This window comes from Gobio gobio, assembly GCF_949357685.1.
Source record: "Gobio gobio genome assembly, chromosome: 14".
Lineage (NCBI taxonomy): Eukaryota > Metazoa > Chordata > Actinopteri > Cypriniformes > Gobionidae > Gobio > Gobio gobio.
This window is the reverse complement of record NC_137107.1, coordinates 42,599,167-42,621,581: the sequence shown is the minus strand read 5'-3', so window position 1 is coordinate 42,621,581 and position 22,415 is coordinate 42,599,167. Positions and strand designations below refer to the sequence as shown.

At 35.7% G+C, this 22,415-nt stretch overlaps 1 protein-coding gene across 1 annotated transcript; it reads left to right on the top strand.

Moving 5' to 3' along the window:
* Nucleotides 1-6,220: 6,220 nt before the first annotated feature.
* Nucleotides 6,221-20,661, top strand: wdr38 (WD repeat domain 38; the record flags this gene model as incomplete). The annotated part of the gene is made up of 9 exons (XM_079834609.1): nt 6,221-6,289; nt 6,382-6,502; nt 8,477-8,593; nt 8,811-8,908; nt 10,285-10,365; nt 10,452-10,574; nt 20,040-20,192; nt 20,306-20,353; nt 20,449-20,661. The coding sequence occupies 9 exons, from the start codon at nt 6,221-6,223 to the stop codon at nt 20,659-20,661; spliced, it is 1,023 nt and encodes a 340-aa protein (XP_079690735.1).
* Between the last annotated feature and the right edge of the window lie 1,754 nt (nt 20,662-22,415).

Sequence of the window (22,415 nt, the reverse complement as noted above, 5' to 3'; positions counted from 1 at the left end):
CTATAGCGCAGTGAGTGACGCTGTAGGAGCAGATCAGACATATCAAAGCCAAAGGTGACAAATACATGAGAGTGATGCTTTCCTGTTTCCTACGATGGAACAATTGTGCACGTAGATGTGGCTTCAGTAACTAATTCACTAAAATATGCATTATTGCACACCTACATATATCCGCACACGCACACACACACACATTCTTGCACATCTATCTTTGTTAGGACCCTACCCATCCCAACTAAGTGGCTTACCCGAACCCTTACTCTAAACCTACCCTTAACCTAAGTATAACCAGAGATTTGCATAAATACATGGAAATGTATTTAAATACAAATACAGTATTTAGAATTTTGAAAATACACAAAATACATGTGAAATTGACCCACAACCTAATCAGTTTATATGTGAAGAAATCCATTTATTCACAAACTTCTCACGAGACGAGTGTTTGACAAATTATTCGGCAAACTACTTCCTCTCATCGCTGCTTTTTGATGGTTTGGAGAACAATTACTCAGAGACGCCCTCTGTCGTTTCGCAGAATAATACAATGGAGAGTACATAAAGCATTGCTTTACTGAGGAGCGCGCGCAGTAAGCAGGTTCGCGGAGTAGAGCCATGCGAATTGCGAAAGTATAAACAAGGCTTCAACCAGTGTTGCCAATTTAGCAATTTTGTCGCTAGATTTAATAACCTTTCAGACTACCTTAGCAACTTTTTTTTTCTAAAAGCACATCGCAACAAATTTAGCAATTTTTTTTATTTATTTGGCAACTTTTAGCAACTTCTGGAAAGTGACTCTAATGCAAACAACACACGTACAAGCTAACTCAATAGGCAGAGCGGTTCATTCATAATTCCTTAAGATCGCTGTGGAAATGTGGAAATCGCTGTAAAAACCGGAAGATCATTTAGGTAGCATATTTACGGAGCCCTGCATATGACATGCAGGAAAAAACTAGTTGGCTAAATCGCGCACACGATTTATATATCGAGGGAACAAATACGTAAATCGTGTGGACGGTTTAACAAATCGAGGGAACAAATTAGTACATTTTGCGCACAATTAACCTTTTTTTTTTCTTGCACGTCATGTGTGGGGCTCCGTAGATGTTAACTAACACATTGCTTTAATTTATTTTACAAACAAATCTAAATTAGCATTTCAAATAATATCTATGTGTTACATAATGGCGTAATTTTGTCTTGCGATTACTTAATGACGTCATCGTGCAACGTCATTTAGCAACTTTTAGAAACAACTCAATCTCCCTTTAGCAACTTCCCCTGAAAATGTGTTGGCAACAGTGGCTTCAACTGCACAAAGCTAAAGAGAAAGCGGCAGCTGTGCTGATTCCACCGCTTGCCGCGTTAAAAAGGCCTTTAAGTCAAAAGTGTAGGCCTATTTGTCAGCGTTCCACTCATAGACTGTAAAAAAATATGGACGTAGTGTCCGTGACGTCACTCATAGGATTCTGATGAGCCGTTCTGAAGCGCAAAGTAGGGTCGAGCTGGCCGTCGCCATCTTGGCAGCCGTCATCGCGCGTCACTCCCGGATAATAGAAAATGGGCAAAAAGGGCGGGACGTGGGCGGAGCTGAAGCTGAAGATGACTAACAGACAGCAGATAAATGGCTATCCACCTGTCACTCGAAGTGGCCACGCCCTTTATTATGCAGAACTTTAATGCTTTAATACTTAAATACAAATTACATTTGATTTTTACTAAAGGCTTTAAAATACAAAATAGTATTTCAAATACATGTATCTGACACACTGCCCATCCCTGAGTATAACCTTATCCCTAAAATCACGTCACCAGGCCTTTAAAGGGGTCTCAGAAAGTTAGACACGCATGTTGGGTTTTCATGTTTTATGGGGAACTTCCATAGGCGTAATGGTTTTTATACTGTATAAACTGTATATTCTATCCCCCTACACTACCCCTACCCCTAAACCTACCCATCACAGGAAACATTCTGCATTTTTACATTTTCAAAAAACATCACTTAGTCTGATTTATAAGATGTTTTCCTCATGGGAACCAAAAAATGTCCCCACAAGGACGAGGATTTCGGATATTGCCATCCTTGTGGGGACATTTTGTCCCCATAACGAAGGGTTTACCAGGCCACACAAACACAAACACCCACACCCACACACACACGTTAGGTTTCCATAGACATAATGATTTTTATATACACACTGTATATTTTGTCCTCTAACCTTAAACCTACCCAGAAAACTTCCTATATTTTTCCTTTTTTTTTTAAAAAAACATCACAGTTTGATTTCTAAGCTGTTGTCCTCATGGGGACCAAAAATATGTCCCCACAAGGACAAGGATTTCAGATAATGCATTCATCTTTGCGGGGACATTTTGTCCCCACATGGTTTACCAGGACCACACAAACACACACACACACACACACACACACACACACACACACACACACACACACACACACACACACACACACACACACACACACACACACACACACATACGATTTAATTATAGCCCTAACCCTTATCTTGCAGGTCAGAGAGCTTAACTTCCTCTAAAATCTTTCTCAGCTTTAAGACCCAGATTTTTTACAAGTAACAATCAAACACAAAACCAAATCAAAAATGTCCTAACACATTATAAATATAATATTGCACCAATAATGCACAAAAAAGAGCTTGATTTTATGCATTTACTCTCTTTTAAAAGTTGATAATATATGTAGCTATCCTATATGCATGATTTGTTTTTATTTGCATTTGCTTCTAAAAAAAAAAAACATGTGCATCGACTTTATATTTTGTTTTTGAAACTGCTGCATTGCTATGAAAGTGACTGTTGTTTCCTGCAGGCGTGAGGACATGCAGAATGACTAACAGCCATCTCCTGCTGCGAGCGAGCAACGTGAAACTCATGCAAACAACCTACAAAACATCCTGCTGTTAAGAGTAAACATTCAGATAGAAAGCCCACGGATCGCTTGCGTCAGTTACTCTCTGTGACTGTGAGACAGGAACACAGATGTCTTCCTAAATCAGAAACAGTCAGGCATGGAGGTGGGAGGATCATATCTCAAAAATACGGGAAAAGGGCATTGAGATTAGTGACACTAACATGTCAGGACTTCTGAAGGGTCACGGGGTAAACATTGGTATTCATACACATTATTGCACACACAGCATGAACACACATGCACAGAGGTGACGCATATAACAGGGCAATGCCAAAATTCCTTTCCTGTATGTGGACATTTCTGAAGTCTGGGATTCTGAGAGGATTCATAGTGAAGGATTAAAGAAATCACATTGGCAACAAGTTAATAACACCAGATGTCAGTTGATTGATATGATTATGAAATATTATAAATATTAAAATGAAATATTATAGTTTTATTTTTCATGTATTCAAGTAATATAATTAATTTATCTTTTTTCAGGGTTGTTTAACTATGCAAATGGATGGAATGACTGGTTCATGAAAAATGAAATCAAAATTGAAGCTATAACATGGAAGCTTGTTTCCACCACTGAATACAAAATAAAAAAAGGTAATTGAGACTTTTAATTACAAGTTTATAGTATCCTGCAATCTTGACTTTTTTTCTCAGAATTCTGACTTTTTTCTTGGAATTCTGACATTATTTCTCAGAATTGCGACTTTATATCCTGCAATTCAGACTTTTTTTCTTAGAATTCAGACCTTTTTTTCGGAATTCAGACCTTTTTTTCGGAATTCAGACTTTTTTTCGGAATTTGGACTTTATTTCTCGCAATTGCGACTTTATATTCTGCAATTCGGATTTTTTTTCTAAGAATTCAGACTTTTTTTTCTGGAAATTCAGACTTTTTTTTCCAGAATTCTGACTTTATTTCTCGCAATTGAAAGTTTATATCCTGCAATTATGCCTTTTTTTCGGAATTCTGACTTTATTTCTCGCAATTGCGACTTTATTTCCTGCAATTCTTACTTTTTTTCTTAGAATTCTGACTTTTTTTTTCGGAATTCAGACTTTTTTTTTGGAATTTGGACTTTATTTCTCGCAATTGAAAGTTTATATACTGCAATTCTGATTTTTTTTTCGGAAATTCAGACTTTATTTCTTGCAATTGCAGCTTTATATCCTGCATTCTGACTTTTTTTCTTAGAATTCAGACTTTTTTTCTAAGAATTCAGACTTTTTTTCGGAATTCAGACTTTTTTTCGGAATTTGGACTTTATTTCTCGCAATTGAAAGTTTATATACTGCAATTCTGCCTTTTTTCAGAATTCAGACTTTATATCCTGCAATTCTGCCTTTTTTTCGGAATTCGGACTTTATTTCTCGCAATTGCGACTTTATATCCTGCAATTCTTCCTTTGTTTCTGGGAATTATGATTTTTTTTCTCAGAATTCGGACTATTTCTCGCAGTTGCAACTTTATATCCTGCAATTTTGTTTTTGTTTCTCAGAATTCAGGGGTTTTTTTCTCGGAATTCTGACTATTTCTCGCATTTGCGACTTTAAATGCTGCAATTCTGACTTTTTTCTCAGAATTCTGACTTTATAACTTGCAATTGCGACTGTGATGGAATTTTTAATTAATCATAACTAACATTTATTTTTCTTGCAGGATTAACATTTATATGCTTTTGAAACCTAAATGCCCAAGTTAGTGTGTGTCTGAATCATATCTGAATATAACAAAAGGGGAAATGAAACTAGACTGAGACATATCTAAATATATGAAGTCATGACTTTGAGTATTATTTATATCCTGACTTTTTTTCTTGGAATTTTGACTTTTATCTCACAATTCTGACTTTATAATTCGCAATTGCGACTTTATATCCTTCAATTCTGACTTTTTTCTCGGAATTGCGACTTTATATCCTTCAATTCTGACTTTTTTTCTCTGAATTGTGACTTTAGATCCTGCAATTCTGTCTTTTTTTCCTCACAAGTCTGAGTTTATAATTCCCGATTGCAACTTTATATCCTTAAATTCATACTTTTTTTCTCTGAATTGCGACTTTATATCCTGCAATTCTGACTTTTTTCCTCGGAATTGCGACTTTATATCCTTCAATTCCGACTTTTTTTCTCGGAATTGCGACTTTATATCATGCAATTCTGACTTTTTTTCTCGGAATTGCGACGTTATATCCTGCAATTTTTACTTTTTTTCCTCACAATACTGACTTTATAATTTGTAATTGCGACTTTATATCCTTCAATTCTGACTTTTTTCCTCGGAATTGCGACATTATATCCTGCAATTCTGACTTTTTTTCTCGGAATTGTGACTTTAGATCCTGCAATTCTGACTTTTTTTCCTCACAATTCTGAATTTATAATTCGCGATTGCAACTTTATATCCTTAAATTCTGACTTTTTTTCTCGGAATTGCGATTTTATATCCTGCAATTCTGACTTTTTCTCGGAATTGCGACTTTATATCCTTCAATTCTGACTTTTTTTCTCTGAATTGCGACTTATCATGCAATTCTGACTTTTTATCTCGGAATTGCGACTTTACATCATGCAATTCTGACTTTTTTTCTCTAAATTGCGACTTTATATCATGCAATTCTGACTTTTTTCTTGGATTGCAACTTTATTTCTCGCAATTGTGACTTTAGATCCTGCAATTCTGACTTTTTTTCCTCACAATTCTGACTTTATAACTCACAATTGTGTGGGGGGAAAAAATCTGAATTGTGAGATAAAAAGTCGCAATTATCTTTTAAATTGTTTATTCAGTGGCAGAAACAAGCTTCCATAGAAACATGATTCCATAATAACAGGTATCTAAATATTTTTTTAAATGACTTTTTTTTTTAGGATTTTAGGATGAACTTTTATAGGTCACAAAAGACTTGTAAAGCATTGTTCACATCATAAAATCATTTTGATAGAATTTTATAAATGCACAAGCAAGTTTTATGTTACTTTCATTGTTTGAAAGTGCTACTGGCAGGACGAACACTCAAACTGAGCTTGTTAATGTGTTTTCAGAGTTAATGACTGCCTAAACCAGGAGAAAATTCTAATAAAGCGCATGCAGGCACAGCCCTCAAACACTCAAGAGACCGTAACTCTGGAAACAGTCAAAACCCAAACAAAACTGAGCTGCAGCACTAACCACTGCAGCTAATGTACATGATTCATTGGCCATGTTTGATTATTTATTACATTTTTGACATTTCTGAAATGTTGCTTTCTCGTGAATAAGGAGACATGTGGCGTCATCCTTCAGAGTATTTCAGCGTGTCCAATATTAGATATTTTTCCAGACACAAAGGAGAGGTAGGTAAGCTTTGTTTGTACTTCATTTAAATATATAGATAGACAGAGAGAGCCTGTGTTTGAATAGCGTTATGTTCTGATCTGTGTCTCAGGTGAACTGCTGCACGTTCTCACCTGACTGTCAGATTCTGCTCACGTGCTGTGATGATGGCAGACTGTACCTGTGGAACGCCACCAGTGCAAAACACCTGGCCACAGTCAGCGGACACTCAGGTACATTTAAAAGGGATAGTTAATCCAAAAATTATAATTCTGTCATTAATTACTCACCCTCATGCTGCTCCAAACCCGTAAGATTTTCAATCATCTCTGGAACACAAATGAAGATCTTTTTGAGGAAATCTGAGAGCTTTCTGTCCCTCCATTGACAGCTGTGCAACTACTATGGCACTTCAAAAAGTTCATAAAGAGATCGTAAAACTAATCCATATGAATTGAACGGTTTAGTCCAAATTTTCTGAAGAGACGACCACTTTATATGATGAACAGATTTAAATGAGGAGTTTATTCACATACAAACATTCATCAGCTCACACATCAGCCGTGGTAAACGGAAGCTCAAGCATATTCACTTGATGTGAGAACCAATGAGGTTCTTTCTCGTGTTACGCATCACATTTGAGCTTCTGCAAGAACCAATGAGGTTCATTCTCATGTTACGCATCACATTTGAGCTTCTGCAAGAACCAATGAGGTTCATTCTCATGTTACGCATCACATTTGAGCTTCTGCAAGAACCAATGAGGTTCATTCTCATGTTACGCATCACATTTGAGCTTCTGCAAGAACCAATGAGGTTCATTCTCATGTAACGCATAACATTTGAGCTTCTGCAAGAACCAATGAGGTTCATTCTCGTGTAACGCATAACATTTGAGCTTCTGCAAGAAACAATGAGGTTCATTCTCGTGTAACGCATAACATTTGAGCTTCTGCAAGAACCAATGAGGTTCATTCTCGTGTAACGCATAACATTTGAGCTTCTACAAGAACCAATGAGGTTCATTCTCGTGTTACGCATCACATTTGAGCTTCTACAAGAACCAGTGAGGTTCATTCTCGTGTTACGCTTCACATTTGAGCTTCTACAAGAACCAATGAGGTTCATTCTCGTGTTACGCTTCACATTTGAGCTTCTACAAGAACCAATGAGGTTCATTCTCGTGTTACGCATCACATTTGAGCTTCTACAAGAACCAGTGAGGTTCATTCTCGCGTTACGCACCACGTTTCAGCTTCCTCAAGAACCAATGAGGTTCATTCTCGCGTTACGCATAACATTTGAGCTTCTACAAGAACCAATGAGGTTCATTCTCGTGTTACGCATAACATTTGAGCTTCTACAAGAACGAATGAGGTTCATTCTCGCGTTACGCAGCACATTTGAGCTTCCTCGAGAACGAATGAGGTTCATTCTCGCGTTACGCAGCACATTTGAGCTTCCTCAAGAACCAATGAGGTTCATTCTCGCGTTATGCACCACGTTTCAGCTTCCTCAAGAACCAATGAGGTTCATTCTTGTATTACACATCACATTTGAGCTTCTGCAAGAACCAATGAGGTGTGTTCACGCATGTCAAGCATGTTCGGTTAAGCTGTTTATGTTCGCTCATCAATGTTCATATGTGAATAAAAGTCTAAATTCAATCTGTTCATCATAAAGTGAATGAGTCTCTTCAGAAAATTTTGACTAAACCCCTCGATTCATATAGATTAGTTTTACGATCTCTTTATGAACTTTTTGAAGCATCAAAGTGTGAGTTGAATAACTTCAACATTTATTTCCATCAAGAGGTGCATACATTTTTGGTCCAGTCAATGCAAGAGTCCAGCACTCTGTAAAGTCTCCTCCAGCACATCCCAAAGACTTTCAATGAATTTAAGGTCTGGACTCAGAGGAGCTAATTCATGTGTGAAAATGATTCTTCATGCTCCCTCCCAACCGCTCTTTCACAGTTTGAGCTGATGAATCTTGACATCCTGGAATATGGCCATGATGTGTCTTCCCACAAGATTGTTTAAGGAATTAAAAGCTACAAAACAATATACAAATGTACAAAACAAAAGTGCAGGATGTAGCCTATACACAAGTAACGAGTCCATCCAGTGGTGCAGTATGGATATGCCATATATAGAAATATGTTTAATGTTTATGTGTATTTTTTATTTTTTTAAATAAACACGCAGGTCCAGTGAAATCGTGTGTTTTCTCTCCGGATGGTCAGCTGTTCGCGAGCGCGTCCCACGACTGTACCGTCAGAATCTGGTGCAGCTCAAGCAGGAAATGCACACACATACTGACAGGTGTGTTTACGCTCATAATGACCGTTTGCTGGAAACAAATTAACTCAAATAGTGATGCATTACATTATATATACGTAGGCCTAATTCATAGCTTCAGCAGCAGCATATAGGCCTAATTATCGTTATCACCCTTTATTTTACACCCTTACAAGAATGTATAGCCTATTAACCATAGTTTCAGCCAGAATATACTAGAGTTGATGTTCCTGAACCTCAGCTCACACGCGGAGTGTGGAGACGGTGAGCTTCAGTCCGGACGGGCAGTGGCTGCTGTCGGGTGGATGGGACAACAGGGCCCTGCTCTGGAGAGTTCAGGTGAGAAACTAACACTTGAACTTCTCTTTACAACTCTACCTATAGCTCAGGAACTAATGTATGAGACAAACACTTCCTTTTTTAAAACAAAGGCTACAGAAATAGAGGGGAAAATATATTTAACCAAATGAAACAAACACTTCCCTTTTTAAAACCATACTTCAAGAGACTACATTTTGAGTGGTTTAGCCCACTTGACTATGCAAGCCCTTCCAAAAATATAAAGGCACATATTATATATTTTCATGTATAAAGAGCAGTTTATGTAATTTGAGAAAAATATTAAGTGTGTGATATTATACTTTGGCTTTTATATTTTAATTATGAGAACATTATATGATAATGTAGCCTGTATTATATTTACTTTATATTATATTTTATATCATATTATAATTTGTCTATTATATGTTGTTTATGTTAATATTATATAGTATACTTTATGCCTATTATATATTATTTAAATTTTTTATGTTAATATTAATAATGTATTTTATACTTTATGTTAATATTATATCACACTTTATATTATATTTTATGTCATATTATACATTGTCTATTATGAATTGTTTTCATTTGTTATTATTATATTATACTTTATTATATGTTTTTAAGTTATTATATTATATTTAATTTATATTATACTTTTTCTACTATATGTTATTTTTATTTTTTATGTTAATATTAATAATGTAGTTTATACTTTATGTTAATATTATATCACACTTTATATTATATTTTGTCATATTATACATTGTCTATTATGTATTGTTTTCATTTGTTATTATTATATTATACTTTATTATATATTTTTAAGTTAATATATTATATCATATTTAATTTATATTATACTTTTTCTACTATATATTATTTAAATGTTTATGTTAATATTATTCTATGTCTATTATATTATATTTTAATAATTTTTTATAGTTTTGATCTTGTTTTAAAAGCTAATTTAAAAATCATCCTAATATTTAAATATTTCCTCTAATATCTATATAATTAATATTACTTATATTAAAAATATAAAAATGTATACAACTTAAAAAAATTATAAAAATTAAAATTATTTTTTAGAATAGAATAAAATAAATGATTAATCTCATGATTTCTGAATAGAAATAAAATAATATCAATTGTAGTAAATATGTCTAAAATTTTGAATTAATATAACATTTTTGACAGCTCTAAAAAATACTTTGTAATTTTTTTTATCTTTAAAGCATAAAAATAGTGTGTGGGTTGAGCATTTTAATGAAATGTAATACTTGCGGTTAAAGGGCTGTTTCACATGCGCTAAGGGCAGAAATCTTGGACTGTCTTCATGTAGTAACAGGTGTTTTTTAGACTCGTGATGTTTATCTGTGGTGTTTCAGTGTGGTGAGATGCTTGAGGAGTTGCGGGGTCACACTGCAGCTGTCCAGAGCAGCGCCTTCTCATCAGACTCGCAGTGTGTGGTATGAATCTCCTTCTCACTGTGGCGATTGTTTTGAGCCGTTCAGCATGAGTCGCATCACCTCTTCTTTCTTTCGCTCCACCACAGGCCACGGGCTCCTGGGATCGGTCCGTGAGAGTGTGGAAACTTCATGATGGAAAGCAGGTTGTGACATTACAGGGGCACCTGGGAAATGTGGCCTGTCTCTGTTTCTCTGTTACTGGGATGCTGGTGAGCTCACAAAAGCTTTGGTATTTGATTCAGGATAGTTCTTTTGAAAGGAATCATAAGTTTACACCCAAAAGAATGCAGATTCTTTCGTGCTGATTTTTCCATACACACTCTTAAAAGGTTCACCCAAAAATGACAATTCTGTCATTAATTACTCACCCTCATGTCGTTCCAAACCCGTAAGACCTTCATCTTCAGAACACAAATGAAGATATTTTTGATGAAATCTGAAAGGTTTCTGACCCCTCCATAGACCCCAACATCATTGCAACTTTCAAGGCCCAGAAAGGTGGTAAAGACATGGTTGAAATATTCCATGTGACTCCAGTGGTTCAACCTTAAAGGGGGGGTAACACACACAGTTTCAGCCAATCTCAGGTTAATCTTGAGCAGTGTTGGGGAAAGTTACTTTGAAAAGTAATGCATTACAAAATTGCGTTACTCCCTTAAAAAGTAACTAATTGAGTTACTTAGTTACTTTTTAAGAAAAGTAATGCGTTACGTTACTGTTGCGTTACTTTTTCTCACCTGGGCTGGGCTTGTTTTTGTTTTTGTTTATAACAAAAAAGGTATATTTTTGTGCAACAGTAAAGACCTCTTCATACCAAAATTGAAATAATAAGCCCCAGGCTGAGGTAAAAATGCAAATTCACGCATGAACAGTAGAGGGCGCAGCTCCACTGTGCTGCCATTCTGGATAATGGTAGAATAGGATGCAGAAGAAAAAAGTTGTTTTTTTTCATCTTTTTGTACTGTGTATGGTGCACACACATACACACACACACACACACACATGCACAAGACGTCATCGCATCATAGACTCAGGAAAAAAAACTATACGATGGTGGATTCAAACCCAGAACCGAACCTCAGACACACTCGCGGGACAGCTCTACCACTGGACTACTCCCAGGCACACAAGCATTTAATGCAGTATCGATGTGAAGAATCTCAGAAGCCCCCCTCAAAAAATCTTTGCACAAAAGTTTCATTATAGAGGAAAAAGTTTCTTCAGAATATACACATTTTCTTCACGGTATAAGAAAGAAAATGTTTCCTTTAAGAACTGTTCACTGAAAGGTTCTTTGGGGACCAGAAATGGTTCTTCTATCTATAGCATCTCTATGAAAAACATTCATTTTTAAAGGGTTAGTTCACCCAAAAAAGAACATTCTGTCACTAATTACTTACCCTCATGTCGTTCGACACCCGTAAGACCTCTGTTTATCTTCAGAACACAAATGAAGATATTTTAGTTGAAATCTGATGGCTCTGAAAGGCCTCCATTGGCACAATGGCACGGTTCACTCTCAAGACCCTTAAAAGCTACACTGTAAAACCTAACACTGAAAGTCACTAAATGAAATGAGTTAATTTAACTTATTTAAAAAAAAAAGTTAATTTCACTTAATAAAAAATGTGATGTTAACTCAAAAACTGCAATGCATTAAGGAGAACTTAAACGTAATAAGTTATGAATAACCTATTGATATTTTACCTCAAAGATTAAAGTTGAATTTAATTAATTGAATAGTTTGTTTATGGTTGAAAATAATTAATAAATAATTTAAAAGCAAATTAGAAACCACAATTGTTTCTAATTTATTTTAAATTATATGTTTCAAGAAATTACTTTAGTATAAGGCATATACTTTTATATTTTCATTGTTAATTAACAAAACATAAATAAATAAATAAATAAATAAATTTGAAGTTTTAAGCTTCATTGGAAGCCTACATTTAGGTCTTTTTTTTGAACATAGACTGTAAAAAAATATTTTTACTCATCACCGCATTCTACCTCACGCACCGGCCCGCGAATTTATTTAAACAGGTGTAACGTTAATCTGCCCATCCCCCACACCGCTGACGAAGAACTCCCAAGTTCAGAGGATAGCGACGATGATTAACAGGTAAGCACGGCAAACTGCTTCATTTAATTCTCTTTAGAGCACTTTTAAACTTTTTTACGATCATATTTATTATGTGGTAACGTTTTGTATTGTCGTGACTCTTCTGTTCATCTTAAGAAGACCGATTGGCTAAGTTATGGTAATATGTGCCATGTCAGTTAAGACGAGCAAACGCGACATTGCCTAAGTTACTCAAGATATATATTTTTATCTATCAGTGGCAGTAGTTAATGTGATTTGCGTACACAAGTGGGGTTTTTTGTTGTTGTGAAAAAGTAATTTATAGGTGTTTGTTTTTCCACATTTTGGCATAGACAAGCGTGTCCCGCGCAAAGTTATCCGTCAATAGACTGACTGAATATCCTCCAGCGACCGTCATTCACATGACAAACTTAAGAAATGGGTAATACAAGCTGACATATTCTTCTATATATTATGCTTTGATTAAACCACAGATTTGTCAGTGGAAAATGTAACGTCATATGTTTGTGTTTTTTTTTTCACATTGTGGCGTTTTCAGTCAAACGTGTCACGCGCAATTTTGATATTGACTGTTGCATTATCATCCTCCGACCGACATTTACACGGGAAAAAAACGAAATAAAATGTAATACAAACTGATATATTCCAGTATTTATTATGCTGTGAGTAAACGACCGTTTTGCCAGTGGAAGTTTAGTTGAAATTTGTGTTTTCTCACATTTTGGCATAGCCAAACATGTCCCGCGCATTTTTTGATCATTATCAGTGAGAAAACCGATGTTCTCCAAATCGACTGTCATTCACGTGGGGGAAAAAACAAACAAATAAAAAGGCACTACAACCTGACATATTTATTTTATTATGCTGTGAGTAACCTACAGTTGTGTCAGTAGAAAATTATTTTTCCCCCCAGTTCAGAGAAGACTGACTGCCTCATGGACTTTCATTCACGTGGCAAAAACTAAAGAAAAAGGTAATACAAGCTGGCATATATTCTAGCATTTATGCTGTGAGTAAACTACAGTTTTGTCAGTGGAAGATTAATTAATTGATTTGTTTTTCTTCTTCTTTTTTCACAGTTCAATACAGATAAACCTGTGCAGTTTTATATATATCTGACAGCGAGGAGACTGACTGACCATCTTTCACAACGACCGTCAGTGAGGAGACTGATATCCTCCAAATCGACTGTCATTTACGTGGCAAAAACTAAAGAAAAAGGTAATACAAGCTGGCATATATTCTAGCATTTCAGGGCTCAACATTAAAGGGTTAGTTCACCCAAAAATTAAAATTCTGTCATTAATTCCTCACCCTCATGTGGTTGGACACCCGTCAGACCTCCGTTCATCTTCGGAACACAAATGAAGATATTTTAGTGTAAAGCTGATGCTGAGAAAGGCTTCAGATAGGCCTCCATTGGCATTCAGTACATTTACACTCACAAGACCCATGAAAGGCACTTAAAACGTTATTACAAAGTCCATCTCACCACAGTGACTCTACAATAATTTTACGATGCGACGACAACAGTTTTTGTGCGCAAAAAAAAAATCTAAATAACACCTTTATCCAACTTGTTCTTGTCTTCCGTCTGTGCCTCCACGACGCATGCGCGAGAATATGAGCAGATCCGGCGTTCGGGAATCCATGAAATGCACACTTTAGCCCAATTTTGAGAACTACGCCGAGACCTAAAGCACGATCAATGTAGAATTCAACAGCTGAGACACGCGCGTCTTCCTCTGCTCGTAAACAAATCGCTTCTGGGTCATGTGTCCGAACGCCGGATCTGCGTCATATTCTCGCGCATGCGTCGTGGAGGCACACACGGAAGACAAGAACAAGCTGGATAAAGTTGTTATTTTGATTTTTTTTTGCGCACAAAAACTATTGTCGTCGCATCGTAAAATTATTGTAGAGTCACTGTGGTGAGATGGACTTTGTAACAACGTTTTAGTGCCTTTTATGGGTCTTGTGAGTGTAAATGTACTGAATGCCAATGGAGGCCTATCTGAAGCCTTTCTCAGCCATCAGCTTTCAACTAAAATATCTTCATTTGTGTTCCGAAGATGAACGGAGGTCTTACGGGTGTCCAACCACATGAGGGTGAGGAATTAATGACAGAATTTTCATTTTTGGGTGAACTAACCCTTTAAGCATGTTCACGTGCTTGTCCTTCGGACAAGTAAATCTGTCATCCACTTGTCCGAGTAAAAAATGTGCTTGTCCGGAATTTTTTTTTTTTTTAAATTTGTGTGTGTTGTAAATAAAATGTATTCTGAAGCAATATTCTCACCAGTGTTCAATCAGCTTTGACATATGCATATTTGTGATATTTTTACCTTTTATAAAGGGCATTTTCCCCTAATCTTAATAAACATAGGCTATGATTCAGATTTCCTTTTATATTCTTAAATTGGATCAATAAATTAAATTAGAAGATGACACTGGCTGTTACCAGTCAAATTAAATCATTTACACTGAAAAATTACAACTGCATTAAATAATGTTATGAGATTGTTTTAAATATTTTTTGAAAATACAAATAAGAAATGTTGGAAAGATGAAACTAAAGCACCAGTAGGTGGCAGCAGGTGACCGTCTTAATGAGCGAGTCATTGAGACGATTTGTTCAAACACTGATTCATTCAAGAATGAGGCGGTCGTTTACGAATAGTTCATTGAATCTTTGATTCTATCGATTCATTCTAAACGCTGAATCATTCACTAACACGCTGTTGCTGTGACACTCGTTCTGCTGTGATCTTTTGGAACTATTTTCGCTGCTGTAATAGAACAAAAACACTCAATATTGCATCTAAACTGTAAGTGACTTAATTTTAATAATTGTTTATGGAACTGTCATATGAAATCAGTGTCATTTTCAGTCGTGATGTTATTCAGGAAAACAGCACTCTTGGTAATGTGACGTTGCAACTGTATCATGTTATAAATATAAATAAACTCCACATTTCTACATTTTTACGGCAGTGTGTTAACTGAGTTTCTCTGTGTGAGCGGTGCTTTTTTTTCTCTTTCTCCTCGAGAGGCTGCGCGAGCGTAAACAGTGTGTTAGTTACCGTCAGTTCATTATACATTATCATTCACTGTCAAATGCCACTAACAGTAATAAATGCAGAATCATTCTTGCATTTGGGTGATTCCCTAGTTATTTTTGTTAATGACGTTTTATCAGGATACTTATCCGTCGGGCAAGTAAAATTCTCTTTCACTTGCCCCTTCAAAAATTCCACTTGTCCCAGACAAGCGTTAATGTCAAGCCCTGCATTTATGCTGCAAGGAAACTACAGTTTTGTTAGTGTAAGTTTAATTAAATGGCTGGGCTTGACATTGACACTTGTCCGGGACAAGTTGATTTTTTTTTGAAGGGGCAAGTGAAAAATAATTGTACTTGCCCGACGGACAAGTATCCTGGTTAAAACGTCAAAACAAAAAATAACTAGGGAATCACCAAAGTGCAATAATGATTCTGCATTCAGTTAGTGTAAGTGGAGATCGATAGTGGATAATAGAAAACGAACTGACGTTAACAAGGTTGTCATGTTGAGGCTCGCGCAGCCTCTCGAGGAGAAAATCGAAAACAAATGAGCGCCGCTCATACAAAGAAACTCAGTTCACATATACGGTTAAAAATTGTGGAGTTTTTATATTTATAACATATGATGCAGTTAAGCAACATCACACAAACAAGAGTGTTGTTTTCCTGAATACCATCACGACTGAAAATTACACTGAACAATTAATTAACATTAAGTCACTTACATTTTAGATGCAATATGGACTGTTTTTGTTCTATTTCGCAGCGAAAATAGTTCCAAACTAAGATCACAGCAGAAACGTAACGCATCTCACAGCAACAGCGTGTGTTACTGAATGATTCAGAGTTTTAATGAATCGGTTAAATCAAAGATTCAATGACCTATTCGTAATCGACCACCTAATTCTTGAATGAATCAGCCGTTTGAACGAATCGACTCAATGATTCACTCATTAAGACGGTCACCTGCTGCCCCCTACTGGTGGTTTAGTTTCATCTTCCCAACATTTCTTATTTGTATATTCAAAAATATCTAAAATAATCTCATAACATTATTTAATGCAGTTGTAATTTTTCAGTGTAAATAATTTAATTTAATTGGTAATAGCCTATAGTGTCTTATTCTAATTTAATTTATTGATCAAATTTAAAAATATAAAATGAAAGCTGAAGCATAACCTATATTTAATAAGATTATGGAAAAATGCCCTTTATAAAAAGGTAGAAATATCACAAATATGCATATTTAAATATGTCAAAGCTGATTGAACTCTGATGAGAATATTGCTTCAGAATAGATTATATTTACCAAAAAATAAATAAATAAATTCCGGACAAGCTAATTTTTGTGAAGTGAATGACAAATTTACTTGTCCGAAGGACAAGATTGTGAACAGGCTTAATGTCGAGCCCTGAATGGTTTGTTTTTCTTCTTTTTTTTCACAGTTCAACACAAATAAACCTGTGCAGTTTTATATATATCTGACAGCGAGGAGACTGACTGACCATCTTTCACAACGACCATCAGTGAGGAGACCGATATCCTCCAAATCGACTGTCATTCACATGGCAAAAACTAAAGAAAAAGGTAATACAAGCTGCTGTAAACTACTTGATTTATAATTATTACTTGTACTGTCTTTACATGCTTGCATACTTTTTCAAGCCTGAAAATATGGATTGACTAGACTTTCGATGGATGAACAAAATTGAATGTAAAAAAAATATATATTTATTCTGATGGTGAATGAAAGACTTGTGGGTTTGGAATGACATTAAGGTGCATAATGACAGCGTAATGACAGCCTGTTCTATAGGTTGTATATCTTTTTGCTTTTCTTTTGTTCTAGAACATTTTGCTGATGCACCTCAAAGCACTAGTATTATTCCAAATTAAATCTTACCAATTAATTTAGTAAAATGTGGTGTTAAAATTAAAAGTATTACGTTTTCTTAAATATTCCAATCAATTGAACAGTCCGTTTGCATGTCTATTTTTCAAGGCTTAGTTGTCATACATGAACATTTAGTTATAGTGTCTACCCTGAATAGGGCCTGTTTGTTTTGTAGATATAAAGGCATGCATTAACAAAGATTATTTCAATCCATTTAGAGAGAGGATCTTGACCAGGCGCAAAAGGCAGCAGTTGCCATCATTGCTATCGAGGAAGACGACAAACCACAGGATATACTGCTTGTCCTTGAAGATGAGGTGGTAATGTCTGCCAAGTCCTGGGTTAGTGCACTGTCCTGCTTTTTGGACTAGTATGCCCTTCACATGAGTTACCCGAAGAATGAGTTACCCGACTGTTTTTTTTTTTTTTTAGTTCAGGAAGTGCTGCTAAATCTTGAAGACGGGAAGGTCAGGCCAAAGTTGCTTGCACTTAAAAATGAACTTCTGATTAAGTAATATGGATGCTTTTTCTGGTGTCATTAGGCAATTCAATTTGCTGTTCTTTGAATTTTAAACAGCAGTTTTTGAATTAGTTTTGTCTGTTAAAGTGATACTCCACCGTTTTTTCAATAAATATTGTTATTCCCTTAACTAAGACGAGTTGATACATACCTCTCTCGTCTCAGTGCGTGCACTTAATCGCTCTGACCCGCAGTGACATTTTGATAGCACTTAGCTTAGCCCACTAAGCCCAGTTCATTCATTAGGTACCAAACAGATCAAGTTAGAAGCGACCAAACACCTCCACGTTTTCCCTATTTAAATACAGTTACACGAATAGTTGAATGACCAAGTATGGTGACAAAATAAAACGTGGCGCTTTCTAAGGGGGTTAAAAAGGATAACTAATGTATGGCGGAATAGCACTTTTGAGAGAGTACTTCAACTCGGCGCAGTAAAAAGTCCTGCTTATCCTGAGAGGATTTTTCTCTGCGTGACTTTTTACTGCGCCGAGTTGAAGTACTCTCTCAAAAGTGCTATTCCGCCATACATTAGTTATCCTTTTTAACCCGCTTAGAAAGCGCCACGTTTTATTTTGTGTCACCATACTTGGTCATTCAACTATTCATGTAACTGTATTTAAATAGGGAAAACGTGGAGGTGTTTGGTCGCTTCTAACTTGATCTCTGTTTGGTACCTAATGAATGAACTGGGCTTAGTGGGCTAAACTAGGTGCTATCAAAATGTCACTGCGGGTCAGAGCGATTAAGTGCACGCACTGAGACGAGAGGTATGTATCAACTCGTCTTAGTTAAGGGAATAACAGTTTAATATGAAAAAACAGTGGAGTATCACTTTAAAGTCTTAAAGGTATAGTTTATTTTTCTTGGGTATAGTGAATGTGTGATGAAATTGTTTTAATGTTATTTTTGACTGTACAGCACAATGATTTTGTTTTAAAATGTCCATGTTTGGGAAATCTGTTAAAGTCTTAAGAGTTGACATTTCATGGGAAGTGTACATATTAATGTTTTCATGTTATTTGGAGGGCACTTAAGAAATTAGGAATATATTACATATTTCATGGGGAAGGTGCAAGTCTGTATTTATTGTGATGCATTTGGACTGAACAGCACACTTGTTTTATGACAACCTTTTGTGATATGAATTTCAATAAATATTGTTAATATTTGCATCCTTTTCTTTCATCTTCAAACTGTTTTTTCCCTTGTCTTATGTAACTTTATTAATTTGAGTTTAATCAACTCAAACCATTTACCGCAATCGGTTTCCTCAAACCATTTGAGTAGCTAAATAGTTGTGAAGACTTGGTTAGATTTATTAAATGAACTCAAACCAGTTAGTTTGAATTAACTTAGAATGTTCAAGTTGCCTATACTCTAAAATATTGACTAACTCAACACTAAATTATGAGTGAATACGACTCTTTCTATATATGTTTACAATACTTGTATGTATTAGTTTTTAAACTTAAGTGGTTTGTTGGAATTAACTTATAATGTTCAAGTTTACTATACTCTAAATGATTGACTAACTCAACACTAAGTTATGAGTGAATATGACTCTATATAAACAAGTTCACAATACTCATATGTATTAGTTTTTAAACTTAAATGGTTTGAAGCAATTAGTTTCCTCAAATGGTTTGAGTTGAGTTAACTTGCTGGGTTTTACAGTGTACTAAAGACGTCGTTACAAAGTCCATCTCACTACAGTGGTTCTACAATAACTTTATAAAGCGACAAGAATAGTTTTTGTGTGCAAAAAAACCCTAAATAGCGACTTATATAGTGATGACCGATTTCAAAATAATGCATCATGAAGCTTCAAAGCGTTATGAATCTGAATTTTCAGCATCATACGCCAGTCGTCAGTGTCACATGATCCTTCAGAAATCATTCTATTATGAGGATTTGCTGCTCAAGAAACATTTATGATTATCAGTGTTGAAAAAATTTGTGCTGCTTCATATTTGATTGGAAACCACTTTTCTTCAGGATTCTTTGATGAATAGAAAGTTCAAAAGAACAGCATTTATTTGAGATGTTTTGTGACATTATATGCATTATTTATTGTGTATGTGTGTGTTTTAGGCCTCGGGCTCATGGGACGGCACCGTGCGTGTGTGGTTGCCGATGGGTCACGCGTGTCTGTTTGTGTTGGGAGGTTGTGAGCGTGTGTGGGTCAGGAGTCTGGCCTTCTCCAGAGACGGACGGGTGTTAGCATCCGCCGCTGAAGGCGACATGGTAAAACAAACACACATGTACTCATTCACACACACACACTCACTCATTCTCTCTCTCATACGCACACACAGTCTTTGCTGCAAAAGCTTGATTTTGATACGTCTCTTCATCAGGTGAGGATTTGGGATACGACCACCGGAGCATGTCTGAAGAGACTGCAGGTGATCGAGAACTTTTGGCCAGTCATGTTTAGCATTATTATGACACCACACACACCCATAATGACTCATAATGCAGGCCTGCGTGTGTGTTTCAGGGTCACAAGGACTCTGCCTTTGGCTGCGTGTTCAGTCCTGGCGGGGAGCTTCTCGTCAGCGGCTCTGAACAGCTGGATGTAGAAGAGCATGAAGAAAACAGCACAGAGGAGAAAAGTGAGGGATGGAGGAGTTCAAACAGAGAACAGGACAATAAAGACAACGGCTATACCACCTTATTTTTACATAAGAGCGTGTGGCCATTTGTAGCTTGAGCACGCGAGGCTTCCGGTTTATTAGCGGCAACTTATTTTTCAATGCAAAAATAAGATATTTGCTGTGATTGAGCGATATTTTCAACTCATTAACTGCTATATGTAAATAACTAGAAGAGAAGTGGAGTGCATTAAACTACACTATAGATAAGGCCTGTGTGAAAAATAGTGATATGAAGAAAATGTTTTTAAAATTAAATACACATTTTCTTTTTTTTTTATTCTATAAAGAAAAATACTTAAATATTAAAAAGAAATTATGTATAATCCTTTAAAATCTTAAAAGATTTGTAAAAAAAAAAAAAATAGAATAAAATAACTGAATCATCTCATGTTTTGTCATAATATAAAGCATATTACAAGCCCATTTCTTTCTGCAATCAAATTCACGTAATCACACATCGCAATTATGATTTTCAAAGTAAAAACTACTTTTGAGGATTTAAAGACAATATTAGCAACGAAGGGTTTTTTTTTTTTTTTTATCTAACCCAAATGTTATTCGAATTTACAATTTAAAGGGATAGTTCACCCAAAAATTAAAAATCTGTCATCATTTACTCATCCTCAAGTGTTTCCAAACCTGCGAGTTAAAATTTTACATGTGTTCAAAAGAAGAAATTCATGCAGGTTTGGAACTTGAGGGCAAGTAAATGACAGAATTTATATTTAGGTGAACGGTCCCTTTAGATCTTAAGTGCTGAGTCTTTTACTTAGACAAACCCTTTAAAGGTTTAACCAAAAAGAGTTAGTCCAAATGTAGTTTTAGCTTTTTTTTTAATGGATCTTAAATTTTATTCTACTTTATTTCAACTCAAATGTAATGTTTTACACAGCTGTAATTGCAAAGATGAAGCTTAAATTCAAGTAAATTCAATGGAAAAACCACTTCAACCACCCTAGTTCCAACCAATATAAAATAGATAAGAGTGACTGTTTGTGACAGTCAAACCGCACATAGCCTATACCTATACATGCGTCAGAACAGGAAACAAACATACTCCTCATCTAGATCAGTGGTTCAACTGCTTTGGCTCTGATGGTCATGAAGTTGCAACCCAAATTTAGGACCTTGAATCAAGCTAATTTCTGAAAAATGGTTGGCAGACACAAGTACTTCCCCACTTTACTCAACATGCACAAATGGCAAGAATATCACTGAATAATGTGTAATAAATAGTTTCAAACTAGTTAAAATAATAAAGTTAGTATGAGCCACCATTCAGAAAACAGCAGTGAAAGAGTTGTATATTGGGTTAAGGCTGCAGAAACTATTACACAATGAATAGGCCAACAAAACGAACCTGAACTGTTAACACATATGGACACAGATCCTGATGAATGAACATATCTGCAAATCCTTCCAAGCAAACAATTTTTGGTAATTCTATGACTGGCATTGCATGCTCGCAATTTTTGCTTTATATAGTGATGAAGTGCTATACAGGTACACAAATGCCGCAAGCTCAGTATAACGTCTAATAGAGACACTTGTATCAAGCTACAAAAATTTGAACAGTGACACTTACAACATCTGACAGCAGATCCTGAATCAGCGCAACGCATTCATGAGGCACACTTTTTTAAAGGGGTCATGAACTGGCTTTTTAAAAAATGTTATACTGTTGTCTGAGGTCAACTTAGGACGTTTGTGTGGTTTTTACATTCAAAAACATCATAATGAATATGTAATAGGCTATTTTCTGCCTTGGTTTTGAGGCTCTGAAAAACACTGATCTAGATAAGACTAGTAC